This window comes from Mauremys mutica, chromosome 12, assembly GCF_020497125.1.
Source record: "Mauremys mutica isolate MM-2020 ecotype Southern chromosome 12, ASM2049712v1, whole genome shotgun sequence".
NCBI lineage: Eukaryota > Metazoa > Chordata > Testudines > Geoemydidae > Mauremys > Mauremys mutica.
Window position 1 is genome coordinate 26,959,423 of NC_059083.1, and position 18,444 is coordinate 26,977,866.

Here is an 18,444-nt window from a genome sequence, read left to right on the forward strand (position 1 = left end):
GGAGGGGGTTCTCCCTATTCCCCCTTTGGGAGGAACCAGGATGACTCTCTCTCTGCGTCGCGGCGAGCTTGTTCCTTTGGGACTCCTCCCTGCCACCCCCCGACCGGCTCTTCACAAACTCATCAGCCAGCCACCCTGCATGCTGCGGGTTCTCTGGCTTTTGGTCCCTCAACCACAGCCTCAGGTCGGAGGGGCACCGCTCATACAGTTGCTCCAGTATCAGCAGTTTAACCACGTCCCCCTTCGTCTGAGCCCCATCTGCCCACTTGCTGGTGTATCCGTCCATGCAGACGGCTAGTTGCAGATATGAGACCTCAGGGGTTTTATACTGACTCCGGAACCTCTCCCGGTACATCTCAGGAGTCAGCCCAAACTTGCGCAGCAGGGCCTGCTTCAATAGTTCATAGTTCCCTTTCTCCTCCTCTCCCAGTTGGTGGTACAATGCCACGGCTTTGGGGTCCAATAAGGGGGTGAGAACCCGGAGCCTGTCCACAGGATCTACATGGTGCAGCTCGCAGGCCGTCTCAAAGGCACCCAGGAAGTCATCCATGTCCTCCCCATCCTTACGCTGGGCCAGGATGAACTTATCAAAGCTCCACGCCGTCTTGCCCCCCCCCCTCACCGCAGCCGGGGGCCCGCTGCCCCTCAGCCTCTCCAGTTCCAGCTCATGATGACACTGTCGCTCTTTCTCCTCCCGGTCACGTTCTCTTTGTCTCTCTTCATGTTCCCTCTGCCTCTCACGATCCTCCAGCTCTCTCAGTTTTAGCTCTCTCTCCCATTCCAGCTGCCTCCGCTCCACGGATGCCGAGTGTCGCTGGGACGATCCCCTGCTGGGGGGTGAGCTTCGCCGGGAGAATCCCCTGCTGGCCAGGGGGGTCACTTTGCCCTTGGTAGTCGCTGGGCTCCTCCTCCCCCTCCCCCTAGGCATAGGAATGGGGGGTCTTGGGAAGCCCTCAGCCACCGGCTGACCATTCCCAGCGGGGACAGCCACTGGTGCCTGTGCTGCATCTGCCAGGCTGCTTCCCTCAGAGACAGGGATCAGTTCATTCAAGCAGTCTCCCTCCTCCAGCTGGGCAATCAGCTGGTCTTTGATGATCCTCCCTCTGCGCAGCCCCCTCTGCTTGCACAGCTCCACCAGGTCGCACTTAAGCCGCTTGGCATATATCTTTCTGCTGGCCACTCGCAGGCCATGGTGCTTGCCGTCCCCCACGGTTTCCAGGGAGCCCCCTAGTGCACCAGCCCTTCTTGAGGTCACCAACTCTCTGCCAGGGTCGAGCTGCAGACTCCTCCACCCCTGGGACCACTCGCTGCAATCCCCCAGGGGACCCTGTTACTGCAATTCCAACCACCCTGAATTCCAACCACCCAGCCCCAAAACCAAAACTAAACTAAACTCCCGCCAGCCGGCCCCTTCCTTTGTCCAGCTTCCCGGGCCAAGGTGCTGACACACCTCCCTGGCTTGGGTTACAGGGTTAGGTCCTGTCCCTCACCTAAAGTAATCCCCGGCTCTTCCATCGCCCACACAGACAGTCCCTACTCCATCACAGAGGGAAAGGGGCAGGGAGTGGAGAAAAGAAGAAGGGAGAGGGGAAAGACTCCCCACTGCTTGTGAGTCCCATGCACCTTCTTCCCACAGCCAACAGTGGCCCTCAGCTCCCAAGCAGGCGCTAAGCCGGGGTGAGGCACAGAGTGAACACAGTGTCTTTACACAGGGGTGTCAGTGAAGGCAGCTTGTAGCTGAGTGTAATGATTTTAACAGACTGTAATTCATGGTAATGTAATGCTGTAGTTTGTTACTGGTTTAATAGTGATTGCTGTGATACCAGTGATAGACACACATTCAGTGACTAGAATATGGAGGAAGTGTGTGTATAAATATGCAGGAAATTGCCATTTTGGACGGGGAGATTGAGCCAAACACACACACCTCACCCTTAAAGCAGGAGGGGCAGAAAGGAGTTGGCAGTGGGCAGGAGGCACTTGGGGGAGGGGACCTAGGGGACAGAGCGGGGGAGGAAGAGGTGGAGTGTGGTGAAGTGGGGGCTTGGCCTTTGGGAAGGGGGCAGAGCTGAGAGGGGGCACCCACCGGCAAAACCAAAATTCAGCACCTATGGCGCGTGGGGTGATGATATCAGCGGTGGCGGCGAAGGCAGCCGGGTGGGCATATGGAAGGCCTGGCCATGCCGGAAGAGTGCACCCAGCAGCACAGCCAGCAGCTCGCTGGGCACCAGCCAGCGCAGGCGCAGCACCGCCCAAAGGTCAGGCAGACTGAGTCCACGTGGGCATGGCTCACACATGCAGGCACCAGCGGGGGCCCATTGACTGTTCTGCCCTGGGGCCTGGAATTGCTGTTGTTGGGCCTGGGGGGCCAGTGCTCATGGCCTGCTTGGGGCCCACAGCCCAGCTCTGTGCATTCCCATAGCTTGTCCTCTGTGTCTGTTTCCCTTTCTGTTCACTGTGCTGGTTTAGATCAACGATGACACTCATTTAGGGGGCTTCCCTTGGGTAACTGAGAGATTTACGCTCTGAATTCTCACTGGCACGGTGCTTTAAAAATCTTAAGCAGGCCAGCCCCCCACAATCATGAGGTTTAATAAGAACAATATAGTAAGTATTAGAATTATTTTATTTGCCTTTTGGTGTCTCAGAGCTTTAGATTGCACTAGGGTGAAATTTTTAAGTGTTTCTCTGCAACAAAGAGAACTAGATATTTCCTTTGTTTAGAAAACAAAAGCCAAGAGTCTCACCTCCTCACATGCTTCCAGGAGCTGGGGCTTCATCAAACACAACAAATATCACAAGACTCATGATAAAATCATGAAAGTTGGTGACGCTGCAGCCCCTTTCCACTGGGGCAAGCAGCGTTAGTGTAAACGAGAATCGGGTCTTGAAAACAGGTTCCAGCTTAACCCAGCTTTTAGCCTGAGAGTTTATTATCACCAGGCCTGGAAGAATGAGCTTTTATTCATAAATGTTGGCAACCTTGGCTTTTGCTGTCTACACAAAGACCAATGAAAAATATTTCAATTGATAATAAATGAAAATTACAGATATGCAAAATAAGAACAAGGCTGCTTGAGAACTTTTTCAAGTTTGATTGAAGGACAGTGACTCTGCATCTTTTGACAAGTGCTTTATAACCGTCAAAACAGATGGTCACATCTTCAACTTTTTGAATCTCGGTGTCTGCTGACATTAAATCATTTGGGTCTGACTCACTATTGACATATCCCCCCATAATTTCCCACAACTGTGAAAACTGAAATTGAGAACATTTGGAAGGAAATGCTAAACCCAGAGTTTTGTGCAATTGTGAAAATTTAACTCAATGAATATTGAAAAAAATGCTTAAAACTAGCTGCAGTACAATCTGTTAATATTATATATTGTGACAAAGTTCTGTCCTTGACTCCACGGGTCCTGCATTTCCTGGCAGATTTTTGCTAGCCTCAGAGGCTCCCTGTGACCCTCCACATAGCCCTTCTCTCTCTAGAGGCAAGGGTCACAGCTTACTGAGCCATTTTCATCATAGGCCAACAAGAAATGTGAGGAGAAGCAATCCTCCCTCGCACAGTCTCTGTTGTCTCCTAGTCTCAGTGATAAATCAGGGAGGAGAGGGGGGAGCCTAGGCCCAGCCTGTACTCCAGGCTCCAGCCCAGGGACTCTACAATTAGCAGCTATGGTAGCTGACTTTTTGGAAATAGGACATGTACAATTCCCTGGGCCACTTCCCCACAGCAGCCCCCACTCAATATCTCCTTCACAGTTACCTCAGGGCCTTCTTCCTTGCACCTGATATGACTTCATACAGCTTCATTCCTCCAACAGCACAGCTCCCTCCTATAACTCCTGGCACCCACCCCTCACTGACTAACTGGGAGGCTTTTAATTAGTTCCAACCATCCCTTGATTGGCTTCAAGTGTCCCAATCAATCTAGCTATCTCCACTGCCTTCTAGAAGTATCTTAATTGGCCCCTGGTGTCTTCATTAACCTGGAGCAACCACCATTTGGTTACCATGGTACCAGGGATTTGTTTAGCCTGGGGCTAACATACCTGTTCCTCACTACTTTACTGTAGCCATCTGGCCTTGCCCCACCACAAATATATAGATATATCTCAATGAATTCTGCCAAGCCTGACTATTCTTCCTTACCAGGTCCAGTGCAACCACTAGGCAAACTAGGAGGCCGCCAAGGGCGCCAAGATTTGGGGGCACCACCGCCAATCAAGACGCTGGCTACAGATCACAGACTGTAGGGAGAGAGGACGTATATGATAAAAACCACGCTCCCAGTGAATTGCTTTTCTGCCATTTAAAAAGCCAGCGAAGGCCTTTGATTGTGAATCGATACAGATAGGTACATTAACACAGTAATAGCTCCTTTCCCTTTCCTCCTTTCTCCTTTCCTGTGTAGATTGCACAGCAGCCAGAAGGAGAGTGGAGCAGCTTGCGGCAGGAAGTGTAAGACCCCTGCTGAGCAGGGCCGGTGCAAGGATATTTTGCATCCTAGGCGAAACTTCCATCTTGCGCCCCCCCTCCCCCCCTCTCTCCCCCCAGAGCATCTCTTATTATAAACTTTCAAAATTGAATACTGCATAATGTGGCATTGTCATTAGAATTAATACACGTTCGGCTTGAAAATTTATTACTTTCATTATTTAGTCTACATATTTAATAAAAATAAATGAATAACCTGACAGTATTGACTTTGTTACTGTTTTCACTTTGCACAACATAGCATGGATCTTAAAATAAATCACATACATTATACACAATACACTGTCACTTCCTTCCTTCATTCTTTCATATCAAAGTCTACTACATTTTATTCTACCTTTATAATATCCAATTATTGTTATTAATAACCTTTATAAAATTAAAGCCTTGCATGGTGTCAAGTATCGGGGTAGCCGTGTTAGTCTGTATCCACAAAAACAACAAGGAGTCTGCCAGCAACTACACACCACACCACAGAAACACTAACCCAGGAACCAATCCCTGTAGCAAACCTCGTTGCCTTTTCTCTGTCCCCAGATTACTCTGGCGACACCATCAAAGGACCCAACCACATCAGCCATACCATCAATGGCTCATTCACCTGCATGTCTACTAATGTGATATATGCCATCCTGTGCCAGCAATGCCCCTCTGCCAGGTACATTGGCCAAACTGGACAGTCTCTATGCAAAAGAATAAATGCACACAAATCAGACATCAGGAAAGATAATATACAAAAGCCAGTAAGTGAACACTTCAATCTCCCTGGACATTCTATAACAGATGTAAAAGTCACTGTTCTTGAACAAAAAAACCTTCAGAAACAGACTTCCAAGAGAAACAGCAGAACTAAAATTTATTTGCAAATTTAACCCCATTAATTTGGGCTTGACTAGGGACTGGGAGTGGCTGGCCCATTACAGAAGCAGCTTTGCCTCTCCTGGAATTGACACCTCCTCATCTATTATTGCGAGTGGACCACATCCATCCTGATTGAATTGGCCGTCAGCACTGGTTCTCCACTTGTGAGGTAACTCCCTTCTCTTCATGTATTATTATATAATGCCTGCATCTGTAACTTTCACTCCATGCAGGGCCGGTGCAACCACTAGGCAAACTAGGCGATCGCCTAAGGTACCAAGTGGTTGGGGGGCATCTGGGATTTTTCCTCCCTCCCCTTCCTTCCCCTCACGCAGAGTGTGACGCGGCTGATTGGGCTCCGGAGCCTGATTTAGCTGCGCCCGTTGGCCTCCAGCAAGCAGAGTCCCTCCCCTGCTCCCCCCTCCCACTGCCTCAGTGTCGTGTCGCCAGCAAGCTGCAGGGGAGGGGCTGTGTGCTCTGCAGCCTGTTTGGTTTCGCTCAGCCGCTGACGGGTGTAGTGAAGGATACCGCTCCTCGTAGGAATGTGCCACCGGCAGCACATTCCGATACTTATTAGGGTACGTCTTCACTACCCGCTGTATCGGCGGGTAGCAATCGATTTCTCGGGGATCGATATATCGCGTCTCATCTAGACGCGATATATCGATCCCCAAATGAGCTCCTGTCGACTCCGGAACTCCACCAACCCAAACGGCTGTAGCGGAGTCGACATGGGGAGCCGCGGACGTCGATCCCGCGCTGTGAGGATGGTAGGTAATTCGATCTAAGATACTTCGACTTCAGCTACGTTATTCACGTAGATGAAGTTGCATATCTTAGATCGATTTCCCCCTGTAGTGTAGACCAGCCCTTATAGATGTTAGAAGCTGCTATTGTATTAAACTGTTACCTGATGTAGCAAATGCTGACAAGTAGCAGTTTCTTGCACTATATTCATATGTGAAATTGCTAGGTGTAGAAATGTGCTATCTGTAGCAGTTAGTGATACGTATAGATAGTAAGAAACAGCTTCTGTAAAAAGATGCTACTTTACTTGTACATACTTGAAAACTGTCATCATATTATCTCAATCCTATGCCATTATCTCAATCATTAAGATTTTGAATAGAAACATATCCACACCATTGTTATGCCCATCTTATTTATTGTTATGTCCATCTTGGTTTCATTTCCATAGTTTGTTTATGATAAGGTCGTGTAGGCTTGTTACGCTGTAAAAGAAAGCGATCAGGTTGGTTTTACATGTGCGAATGCTTGAAATACCATTTTTAGCAAAGTTTGACCTTTCCCAGCTGCGGGTAGCACGGTCCTACAGATAGCATTTTCACACACATATGGATGTAAGCAGAGTCAGGATGAGCTCTACCCTGACATCTGGTGGTGAATTATGGGGAGTGTGGAAAGGAATTTCAGGTATTTTGCATTGGCACTCCCGCCCCACCTAGCATTGCCCTCAGTAGCCTAGGATGATTATTTTCACAGCTGTGGGATCCCCAATTTCTTTGTTATTGGGGCAGGAGGAATAAAGTGTTGTCACCCTGATTAAGTAAATGAGGAACTGTGAGTCTGCGTTATGACAGAGATGTCTCACTATCCATTAAGTAGCACTTGCTAGACAAGGGACATGGGTGCCAAAACCCAGTGAATTGAGAAAGATTGGGGATTGGTGTGTGTGTGCGCGCCTGATAGACAACCCCCCCCCCCCGGACTTGGAACACTAATTGCACATTCTCCTCTTTCCACTGTTGAAGAGCAGAGCTAATTTTGAATCCTCTAGGAGTCCATCTAGAGGCTACTGACCTGAATTCATGTTGGACCAATGGTGCACCAGCACTGGGGCTCCCCTACTACAAGCTGAAATCACTAAAAGAGCTAAGCTTACTGAGCTGAGATCACTAAGTGCTGTGTTAACTAGTGGGGGAACCTGAAGATCTCTTGCTAAGCGGCTGGTAGAGCGGAGCAGTCTGCAGCACGTTGGAGCAGTCCATGGAACAGTGAGCAGTATGGAGCGGTTAGTGGGTCAGCTGGAGGAGCGGCACAGCTGGTGGAGTGGAGCCAGTCGTGGTGAAGGCTGCAGCAGAACTCCACGGAGAGGTGGAGCAGTTGGCCCCTGGCCCATGTAAGGTGCCCCTTAACACCCTGTGTGCCCCCCCCCATTTCCACCCAGGCTGGGGGGGGGGGTAAAACTCTGCAGATAAACTTTTGAACTCTGGGGTGGCACTGACCAGAAACAGAGACTTTTCAGTTGTTGGACTTTGGGGTGATTGGACTTAAGACCCTAAGGGGGAATGGACATTGCCAAACGTCCTTGGAGGTGGGGTTTTTTGCTTATGGTTTGTGTTATAATCCTGTTTGTGGTGTCTCTCCAATGTGATGCCGCATTGTTTCCCTCCTTTATTAAAAGGATTTTGCTACACTCGGACTCTGTGCTTGCGAGTGGGGAAGTATTGCCTCCTAGAGGCGCCCGGGGGGGTGGGGGTGTAATTGTCCCAGGTCACTGGGTGGGGGCTCGAGCCGGTTTTGCAGTGCGTTATTGAAACGGAACCCCTGGATACTGGACCCGGCCCTTGTTGCTGCCAACTCAGAGGGGCAGAAGGGTTACATGTGTATGAAACTGCAAACTATAGGGATATGCTCCCTGTAGTACTGCAATGTGATGAAGCTAACTCCTACAGGCAGCTACATCCCATGGCCTTTTTTTTTTTTTAGCAAAGTTGGACCTCTCGTTGTAGGAATTAGCTTCATCACATTGCAGTGCTACAGGTAGTAGCACATCCCTATAGTTTTCAGTTTCATACAGATATGTGTGTATGAAAATGCTAACTGTAGGATCACGCTACCCACAGCAGCGAGAGGTCCAACTTTGCTAAAAAAAAAAAAAAAGCCCATCTGATTCCTACAGAGAGCAGTCTCTCATGCATACAGGTTGGATAAACACAGTCAACAACCATCTTGCATAAAGTATATATTAGCTATGTCATATCCATATCATAAACATATTTTCATAAAGAATGTAGAGTATAATATCACACCCCACGTGTATGTTTCCTGCTCTGCAGATAATAAAGGAGCATGCACCTTTGGGTGCAAACACTTATGACAATAGTACAGAGCCATGCAAGCTCTATGATTCTGTGTGAGATGGCAGACAGTGAGGAGGGCCAGGCAGGTTAGTGGGTTTAGAAAAAAAGGTGTAAACATTATGTATACGTTTATGCATTATAAGAAGTTTGATCCCCTGGCCACAACTACCCCTGTCTGACCTGTTTGGTACCCAGCATACGCTGCTAAACCCAGGAGCGGTGCCAGAGTTTCTGGCACCCTAGGCAGAATTCGGGGGGCTTCCGGTTCCACTCCCATCGCACCACCAAAGAATGACTCTCTGCCAAAATGCCGCAGGCAACAACGGCAGTCATTGAGCTGCTCAATTGCCTACCACTGTTTTCCGCGGTACGTCGGCAGAAGGTCCTTCTTCGGCGGCGTGACGAGAGCAGAACTGGAAGCTCCCATGCGCCCCGTGGGGAGCGCACAAAATGCCGCCCTCCGAATCCTGGCGCCCTAGGCAACCGCCTAGGGTCTCCTAATGGAAGCGCCAGCCCTGGCTAAACCAAAGCTTCGCAAAATACAGTGCATACATACAAAACACATGCAAAATACAAGTGACATAGTAACCGTAGTGACTCTGTGGTGACATAATTTGAGTTAACCCACACTTAAACTGTAGGTATGGCCTTAGGTATATTAAATGTTTGGAGAATGAGGGTAGACTACGATTCATTCAGGTGTTTTGGCTCAAGGCATTGGAACTGGCCTTACTGCACCCTACAGGCTCAGGAACAAAGAGGCCCAAGAAAAGAGATCATTTATTTATTACAATTTCTTGACTCGAGGGTGTATAACTCATGATTTTAAAATTCTTGTGGTTGTCAAGGTATCTTGGGGTTGTAGATGTGTGTTCATTATATTTTGAAAGGAAAAACTATGAATGGGTTGAACAAAGAATTAGCTCAGTCCCTCAGGATAAGTACATTGGCTATTAGCCAAGATAATCAGGGATGCAGGCCCAGGCTCTGCATGTCTCTAAACTGCCAGATGGTGGGAGTAGACAATGGGATGGTTCACTGAGTCATTGCCTGGTCTGATCATTCCCTTAGAAGCACCCGGCATTGGCCACTATCCCCCACTACCACAAATTATGCAGTCGAGTTTCCCGCATTTCACAAGACAGGATTCTAGATGAGGTGGCTATTGGTCTGACCACTAATATTTACAACATTGGTGAATTGACTCAAAACAAAGTTTTGACAATAGGCTAGAAATTCAGTCAGAGTGGAAGTCAGATGATCCAACAGAATAAACATCTGCTCTAAAAATTAGAATAAAAAATTCAGGGAATTCAGGGAATCCCAGCAGCCGATAAGACAACTTGGGAAACTGCTTAGAGACTCTGTGCAATCACAGTGATAAGGGATTCTTTGTTTCTGAGGGGATATATGCAAAATGTTTTACTGAATTAAGTATCAGGAGATAGCCATGTTAGTCTGTATCTACAAAAACAACAAGGAGTCTGGTGGCACCTTAAAGACTAACAGATTTTTTTGGGCATAAGCTTTCCTGGGTAAAAACCTCACTTCTTCACACACCCTGAGTGCAGCAAGTTTGAGCACTTTAAAGCGCTAGTGTGGACAGGCTCGTCTCCCAGTGCTCAGAGCTAATCCCCTCGTCGAGGTGGATTACCAGGAGCACAGCACTTTGAACTCTGTAGTGTAGCCATAGCCTCAGTAGGTTAGATCAGACAAAGAGGAATTGCATTGATGTGCCTGTGCCTTTAAGAACCCAGCCCTGGGAAGCTGATGCTGAGAGGTCCTGTCTGTGAGAGGGGAAATAAAAAAGCCCCTCTGCCCCCCACCATTTTTGCAAACACTCTGACACCCTCTGCCAGCGCCTCACCCCAAACTTAACGCCCCCTCCTCCCCCCACCCTGATTTTGCCCTTTAGCCCCTCTCCTAACCCTGCCTCCAGCTGCCTGACCCCCCAGACCAGTCGATTTCCGACCCCCGCTCAGACCCTGGCCACCCCCCTGCTCCAATTCACCCCCTTTGCCACTTTTTAACCCCTATCCAAAGCAGTCAGCAGAATCCTAAGGGTATAAGGGCAGAGGGAAGGGCAGTGGCTTCAGCAGATGTACCGAGCATGCTCATCACGTCATAACTAGCACATTTCTACGGGAGCGGTGTCATTCCTTACACCTGCCTGGGCATGGTAAGGGGAGCCCCGGAGGGGCTGTCAGGGGGTGGAGGGAGGGTTGGAGAGTGGGGAGTTCAGGGGGGGGGGTTGTCGGGGGCACAGGGAGGGTTGGATGGGTTGGGAGTTGGGAGTTGGGGGGAACTGTCAGGGAGAGGGGGGAGGGTTGGATGAGTTGGGTGGGGCCACCCAGAGAATTCAGGGGGCCTGGGGCAAAGCAATTTTGGGGGCCCCTTCGGTAAGAAAAAGTTGCAATACTATAGAATACTATATTCTTGTGGGGGCCTGTGCAGGGCCTGGGGCAAATTGCCCCACTTGCCACTCCCTCTGGGTGACCCAGGAGTTGGCAAGGGGGGCTGTCAGGGAGTGGGGAGAGGGTTGGATGGGTCAGGAGATCTGGGGGGGGGGCTGGTGGGGGGGGGTTGGATGGGGGGGCCGGCAGGGGGTGGGGGGAGGGTTGGATGAGCGGCGAGATCTCGGGGGGGGGCTTGCATGGGGTGTGGGGAGGGTTGGATGGGGAGAGATCGGGGGGGCTGGCAGGGGGCAGGGGAGGGTTGGATGGGGGAGATCGGGGGGGCTGGCAGGGGGCAGGGGAGGGTTGGATGGGGGGAGATCTCGGGGGGGGGGCCGGCAGGGGGTGGGGGGAGGATTGGATGAGGGGAGAGATCTGGGGGGGGCGGCAGGGGGTGGGGGGAGGGTTGGAAGAGGGGAGAAAACACGGGGGGGCCCCGATGGGGGGGGGGGACGGTTTGATGAGGGGAGAGATCTGGGGGGGGGGGCAGAGGGCGGGGGAGGGTTGGCTGAGGGGGGAGATCTCGGGGGGGGGGCGGCAGAGGACGGGGGGAGGGTTGGCTGAGGGGGAGATCTCGGGGGGGGCCGGCAGGGGGCGGGGGGAAGGTTGGATGGGGGAGGAGATCGGGGGTGGGCCAGCAGGGGGCGGGGCCGGAGGGTTGGATGGGGGGAGATCTCAGGGGGCGGGGGGAGGGTTGGATGGGGAGAGAGCTGGAGGGGGGACGGCAGGGGGCGGGGAGAGGGTTGGATGGGGGGGAGATGTGGTGGGGGCGGCAGGGAGCGAGGGGAGGGATGGATGGGGGGGAGAGATCGTGGGGGCGGCAGGGGGTGGGGGGAGGGTTGGCTGTGGGGAAGATCGAGGGGGCTGGCAGGGGGCGGGGGAGAGTTGGGTGGGGGGAGATTTGGGGGGAGTGGCAGGAGGCAGGGGAGGGTTGGATGGGGGGAGAGCTGCAGGGGGGCCCGCAGGGGGGGGGGGAGGGTTGGATGGGGGGAGATTGCGGGGGTGGCAGGGAGCAGGGGTAGGGTTGGCTGGGGGGAGATTTCGGGGGCGGGGCAGGGGGCAGGGGCGGGGTGGATGGGGGCAGAGGTGGCCCGGGGGCCAGCAGGGGGGAGGGGGAGGGTGAGATCGGGGGCTGGCAGGGGGCAGAGGGAGGGTTGAATGGGGGGAGATTTGGGGGGGCCGGCAGGGAGCGGGGGAGGGTTGGATGGGGGGAGATCTGGTGGGGGGGCCGGCGGGGGGAGGGTTGGATGGGGGGAGAGATCAGGGGGGCTGGCAGGGGGTGGGGGGAGAGTTCAATGGGGGGAGCGGCGGGGGAGCGGCAGGGGACGGGGGAGATCTGGTGGGGGGGCTGGCAGGGGCGGGGGGATGGTTGGATGGGGGGGTGATCTGGTGGGGGATGGCAGGAGGCAGGAAGATCTGGCGGGGGGGCGGGCGGAGGGTCGGTTGGGTGGAGGCGATCTGGCGGGGGAGGACTGGATCGGCGGGGGAGATGTGTGGGGGGGCAGGGGTGGATTGGATGTGGGGGGAGATGTGGCGGGGGGGTTGGCAGGGGGCGGGGGAGGTTTGGATGGGTGGGAGATCTGGCGGAGGGGTCGGCAGGGGGCAGGGAGATCTGGCGGAGGGTCCGGCAGGGGGCAGGGGGATGGTTGGATGGGGGGAATCGTGGGGGGGCTGGCAGGGGGCGGGGGGAGGGATGGATGGGGGAGATCTGGGGGGGCTGGCAGGGGGCGGGGGGAGGATTGGATGGGGGGGAGATCTGGGTGGGGGGTGGGCAGGAGGCAGGGGGAGGGTTGGATGGGGGGGCCAGCAGGGGGCGGGCGGAGGGTTGGAAGGGGGGAGTTCTGGGTCGGGCTGTCAGTGGGTGGGGTGAGGGTTGATTTGTTATTTCTTTGTTTTGCTGAATTTTACTCAAGAACAATGGGCCCAATACTGTTCTTGGGGGAGATTTGTAACTTCCTATATTTTGAATAGAGGAAATTTACTGCACCAAACGCAGCTGCCATCAGTCTAGTTTTCTCCCTGTGCTGACATTGCAGTTTTCTGCCTCTTCACTGGGGTGGGGAGTGAATCCTTTTATTCTTGTAAAAAATAAAATCATGCTCAGAATCAATCGAAACAGAAAACTGCCTCCTTTTCTCCTTCTGACCTCAATGGGAATTAAACATGTGCCTATTGTTGATCCTGTGTTCGAGTGTCACTGAGTAGGGACTTCAGGCCATACTGAAAAAGAGACGTTTATACACTGTATAACAGATAATCTCCTATTGTGTGAAGAGCCATTTAAGGGGCAATATCATGAAGAAACCTATAGGAATGCAGCTCTTTAAAAATGGCAGCATTGTTGGGAAATTATGTGTTTGTTTTGGTTAAAACAATTTGCTTATTTTACAATTTTTAATCATGTATTATTGCACACAATATTAGATTTTAGTTTTTCTTTTTTTCAGTTTTTCTTTTTTTCTTCCTTCTCTCCTTTGAGATGGGATAAGGGATGGGTGAATAAAATGTTTTTATTCCATTTGATTCGGGTTTCTCATTTTGAATCAATTTGAAATATTTTTTTAATTTAGCATCATTTTGTTGAAAAATTAGAAACATTAAAATAATAGGAAAAATCAATTTAAAAAAGCAAATTTCTAAAAGCCATATTCTACTGAAAAATCAGTTTTGTTTAAGTATTTTGGACCAGGTTCAGTATTGTCAACTCTCAGAGTTATTTGTGATTTTTGTGATTTTTATTTTAAGTGTCATAGTATCCCGTAATTTTCTGAAAGCCCTAGTGTTCTAGTTTTGAGTTTATGTGAGAATATTTGATTTCATTTAAAGTAAAAAATAAATTTCTAGCCTTTATAGTTGCAGGGGAAAGTATAAGATTGAGTGTACCCTCAAGGCTGAGAAACCAAATGGCAAAAAATAGGAACTCAGAATGTACACCTCTACCTTGATATAACGCTGTCCTTCTGTGACGTTATTGATATAAATGGGGACCATATAGAACATGGGTTGCAACCAAGGTCCTGTAGTGGCACCAAATCCTAAGTAAAGGGGGTCATATAAGGTGTCTAAGACCAGGTTCTGGGTTGCTGATTATAATTATGCTGTCTATATGTCTGTATCATTTTTAGTTGAAGTTATGAATGTTGGCTCTATGCTGTCTGTATTTCAAGTTTGTGCTGTGCTTCTGGGGGAAGCCTCCCAGACAAGCTGGTGTTAGCTCTGCCTAGCCTGTTTGATGGCCCATTAAGGACACAATGGACCCATGGAGAGAAGGCAGACACGCCTTGTGACTCAGCAAAGTATGCAGGGACTGGCCCATGTGACTCCAGGCTCCATCTTGCTGTAAATTTCCACAGTGAAGACAAAGAGATTCTTACACCTGGAAAAGCCTATATAAGGCTGATGCTTCATCTCCATCTTGTCTTCAATCCTGCTTCTGACCTCTGGAAGGACTGTGCTACAAACTGAAGCTCTGAACAAAGGACTGATGACCCATCCCAGTGGGGGATGCATTCCAGAGACTCAATTTGAACCTGCAGTTTACTCCAGCACTGCTGCAAGCCTGAACTAAGAACTTTGCCATTACTGTATGTAATTAATTCCATTTAACCAATTCTACCTCTCATTTCCACCTTTTTCCCTTTGTAAATAAACCTTTAGATTTTAGATTCTAAAGGATTGGCAACAGCGTGATTTGTGGGTAAGATCTGATGTGTATATTGACCTGGGTCTGGGGCTTGGTCCTTTGGGATCGAGGGAACCGTTTTCTTTTATTGGGGTGTTGGTTTTCATAACCATTCATCCCCAGGACGAGTGCACTGGTGGTGATGCTGGGAGACTGGAGTGTCTAAGGAAATTGCTTGTGTGACTTGTGGTTAGCCAGTGGGGTGAGACCAAAGTCCTTTTTGTCTGGCTGGTTTGGTTGGCCTTAGAGGTGGAAAAACCCCAGCCTAGGGCTGTGACTGCCCTGTTTGAGCAATTGGTCCTGATTTGGCACTTTCAGTTGGGTCCCGCCAGAATCGCTCCGTCACACCTTGGGAGCAAAAAAATCTTACCGCTTTATAGGTGAAACTGTGTTATATTGAACTAGCTTTGATCCACCGGAGTGTGCAGTCTCGCCCCCCGGAGCATTGCTTTACCGCATTATATCCAAATCTGTGTTATATTGGGTGGCGTTACAGCGAGGCAGCGGTGTATATTTAAAATACTGATTTTAAAGTCAGTAACATAACTTTTTTGACCCAATTTGTGATTATTTTTTTAAATATGTGCCGGGGGGGATTTTTTGTATTGATTTTCACAAAGCAACAACTATTCTAAAGCACAAAAAAAACACCCCACTAAAATGTACAGCTTGTATATGTTCCCATAATTAAGCAATTATGCAGTTTTACAGCTAATCAAAGCTACAAAACCAGACAATCATAGGCGCAGGAAGAAGGGGTGTGGGTGAAGTGTCCCCAGGTTTTATGTGGGGCTCCACTCCTGGTCCCAGGGCTCCGATCCTGGCCCTGTGTGTGGGGATCCACTCCTGCTTGCCACTAGCTGTGGCCCCAGCCTCAGTCCCTTTACCCCTGTCTGTGCCCCACCCTTCTGCAGATACAGCCCTGCTCCCAGCCCCAGCTCTGAGGGGAGGGCGTGAACAGGCATAAAGGGGGCACGAGGTAAAAATTTGGGGGGGCACTTTCACTGGCTTTCAGCACCCCCACTGTAAAAACTGTAGAAGTGCCATTGCAGACAACACAAGACTATACAATACCACACACATCTAACACATTAGGGTGGGGGTTACGCTAACTTTTGAATCCTGGGTTTGGCAGTGCTTCTGCTCTGTTTTGAAAGACAAACAAATTGCAGGTTTTTGCAATAATTCATCCAATCTACACAAACCAGTGTATCACACCTATTAATTTAATTCATCAAAGTGCTGTAGTTCTTTGGCAATAAGGGTCTGAAGGAAATGTCAGACACTCATGGTGGATGAAAATTGATCTTTAAAAAAAGAATTTAAAAAAATTAAATCAGAGGCTTTTCTTTCACTTGGATTTTTCTAATTTAATTTAAATACTGGTTTATCTTTCAAATTAAAATTATGAAAGATTTTATAAATGGTGTATATATTTGCTTCAAAAGTTTTAAAGAAAATCAGATCAATGAAGTGGTGTCAGTCTCTGGCTAAGCACCTGGAAGCAGAATTTGTTGAAGGGCTCACCTAGCTCTGACAGCAATAGACTCTTCTGCAGGTACAGAGAAAAATATTTTATTCATTTCAATGTACCCAACTAGCTCAATTCAATGACTCTTCTGTTGGGAGCTGAAAAATCAGGAAAGTTTGTTTTCCACTCTGAAATTGTCATTGAAAACAAGGTGTGAGAGGATGAGATCTACCAGCTCTAAAATCTTGAAGGACACAGTGACCAAAAACAATCAGTTCAATTCATTAACTACAGATAATAGTTTATTTTTTCTAACAAATCAGATTTGAATGCAAAACATGTTTTAGTAAAGTATTTTTCTCTTCCCTATCCTGTTGTCCAGATCAAGTTACAGTGAAGATGAAGGTTCTTTCATTCTGTCCTAGCTCTGCAGTGAGCACCTCTCTGCCTGATTTCATCATTTTCTTCATTATTTATCACATTCACAAGCTGGAATCAGGTAGGAATCCCACTGGTCCTGCTGTTCCTTGTAGGATTTGTTTAATTGTAGTGATTTATAAATCATGCCTATTCCACTCCTTTGTACAAAACTGAAAAACAAAACAAAACCCACCCCTACAACAAATTTCAGATTGGCTCAATATCAGTAAATAAGTCTCCATTTCCTCCCCCAACCCTTCTGGAGGAGTAATTCTCCACGTGCTGTATATGAGGCAACTCAGTTTATCTATCTAGGTATTTATATCATTATAGTATCCGAGTGTGAGGCTGTATGGAATATCAGTGACCATTTATAATGGCATTGATACCAATATTACAAAATCATAATAACTCTTATACAAGATATGCCATGAGAAGTAATTATGCCGCTCTACCCTGTGCTGATTAGTCCTCAATTGGAGTATTGTGTCCAGTTCTGTGTGCCACATTTCAGGAACGATATGGACAAATTGGAGAGAGTCCAGAGAAGAGCAACAAGGATGATTAGGGGTCTGGAAAACATTTCTTATGAGGGAAGATTGAAAGAACTGGGTTTGTTTAGTCTGGAAAAGAGAAGACTGAGAGGGGACGTAACAGTTTTCAAATACCTAAAAGGTTGTTATAAGGAGGAGGGAGAAAAATTGTTCTCCTTAACCTCTGATGATCAGACAAGAAGCAATGGGCTTAAATTGTAGCAAGAGAGGTCTAGGTTGGACATTCGGAAAAACTTTCTAACTGTCAGGGTGGTTAAGGCACTGGACTAAATTGCGTAGGGAGGTTGTGGAATCTCCATCATTGGATATCTTTAAGGGCAGGTTAGACAAACACCTGTCAGGGATGGTCTAGATGGTGCTGGTCCTGCCATGAGTGCAGAGGGCTGGACTTGATGACCTCTCGAGGTCCCTTCCAGGTCTATGATTCTATGTAAGGTATCAGTGGAAAAGCTTGATTTGCTAAATATGATAAGCTTGTTTATAGTCTGTGTCATGTTTGTATGGTGAGGTATAAATATGTGCAGTATATTTGTGCCTCAAACTTGTGCTGTGCATTTGGGTGACACCTCCAGACAGACCGGCATCAGCACTATCCAGCCTGCTGTAGAATGACCCATTGAGAGACGCTCGGGGCTATGAGCCAGCAGGACATGTAGACAAGTATCAGGGGGTAGACGTGTTAGTCTGTATCCACAAAAACAGTGAGGAGTCCGGTGGCACCTTAAAGACTAGCAGATTTATTTGGGAAAAGCTTATGCCCAAAATAAGTCGTAGTCTTTAAGGTGCCACTGGACTCCTCGTTGTTTTTCAGGACATGTAGGGACATGCAAAGGTGCTGACTTCTACTGGTGCCGGTGGGTGCTTGACTCCCACCCCCAGCCCCTGCCTCTGCCCTGACTCCACCCCGCCCCCATTCCAACCCCTTCCCCAAAGTCCCCATCCCAATCCCGCTCCCTCCCTCTCCCATTCTGACTCCTTCCCCAAATCCCTACCGCAGACCCGACTCTTCCCTGCCTCCTCCCCTGAGCACATTCCCACTCTTCCCCCCCCTCCCTCCCAGAGCTTGCTACAGCTGTTTGGCAGTGGCAAGCGCTGGGAGGTAGGCAGAGGAGGAGTGTTGTGGGGCAAGGAGCTTGGCAGCTGGTGGGTGCAGAGCACCCACTAATTTTTCTCTGTGGGTGCTCCAGCCCCGGATCACCCACGGAGTCGGCGCTTATGGGGACATGCCGATGGACAGGGGACTCCAAGTACCTTTTCATGCCCATGTGCTGTGAGTTTGTGTTTGGGGCAAAGGATATAAATGCATCTTCTCCATTTTGTCTGCAATCCTGCTTCTCGTGTCTGGAGTAACTTCCCTACAAACTGAAGCTTTGAACAAAGGACTGATAGACCCATCCA

General features: G+C 49.5%; 1 protein-coding gene across 4 annotated transcripts in view; it reads left to right on the forward strand.

The window, feature by feature from the left end:
- Positions 1-18,444, forward strand: part of LOC123345237 (butyrophilin subfamily 1 member A1-like) — a 64,327-nt gene that overhangs the window by 31,301 nt on the left and 14,582 nt on the right. For 2 of the 4 annotated variants that reach the window (XM_044981968.1, XM_044981971.1), the window contains exon 2: positions 16,455-16,571. In XM_044981968.1, the coding sequence (XP_044837903.1) occupies positions 16,472-16,571 (100 nt within the window). In that variant the 5' untranslated portion in view covers positions 16,455-16,471. Of the gene's footprint in view, positions 1-10,436; positions 10,646-16,454; positions 16,572-18,444 lie in introns of those variants that run through there. The other 2 variants (XM_044981969.1, XM_044981970.1) reach the window with 2 other exon arrangements.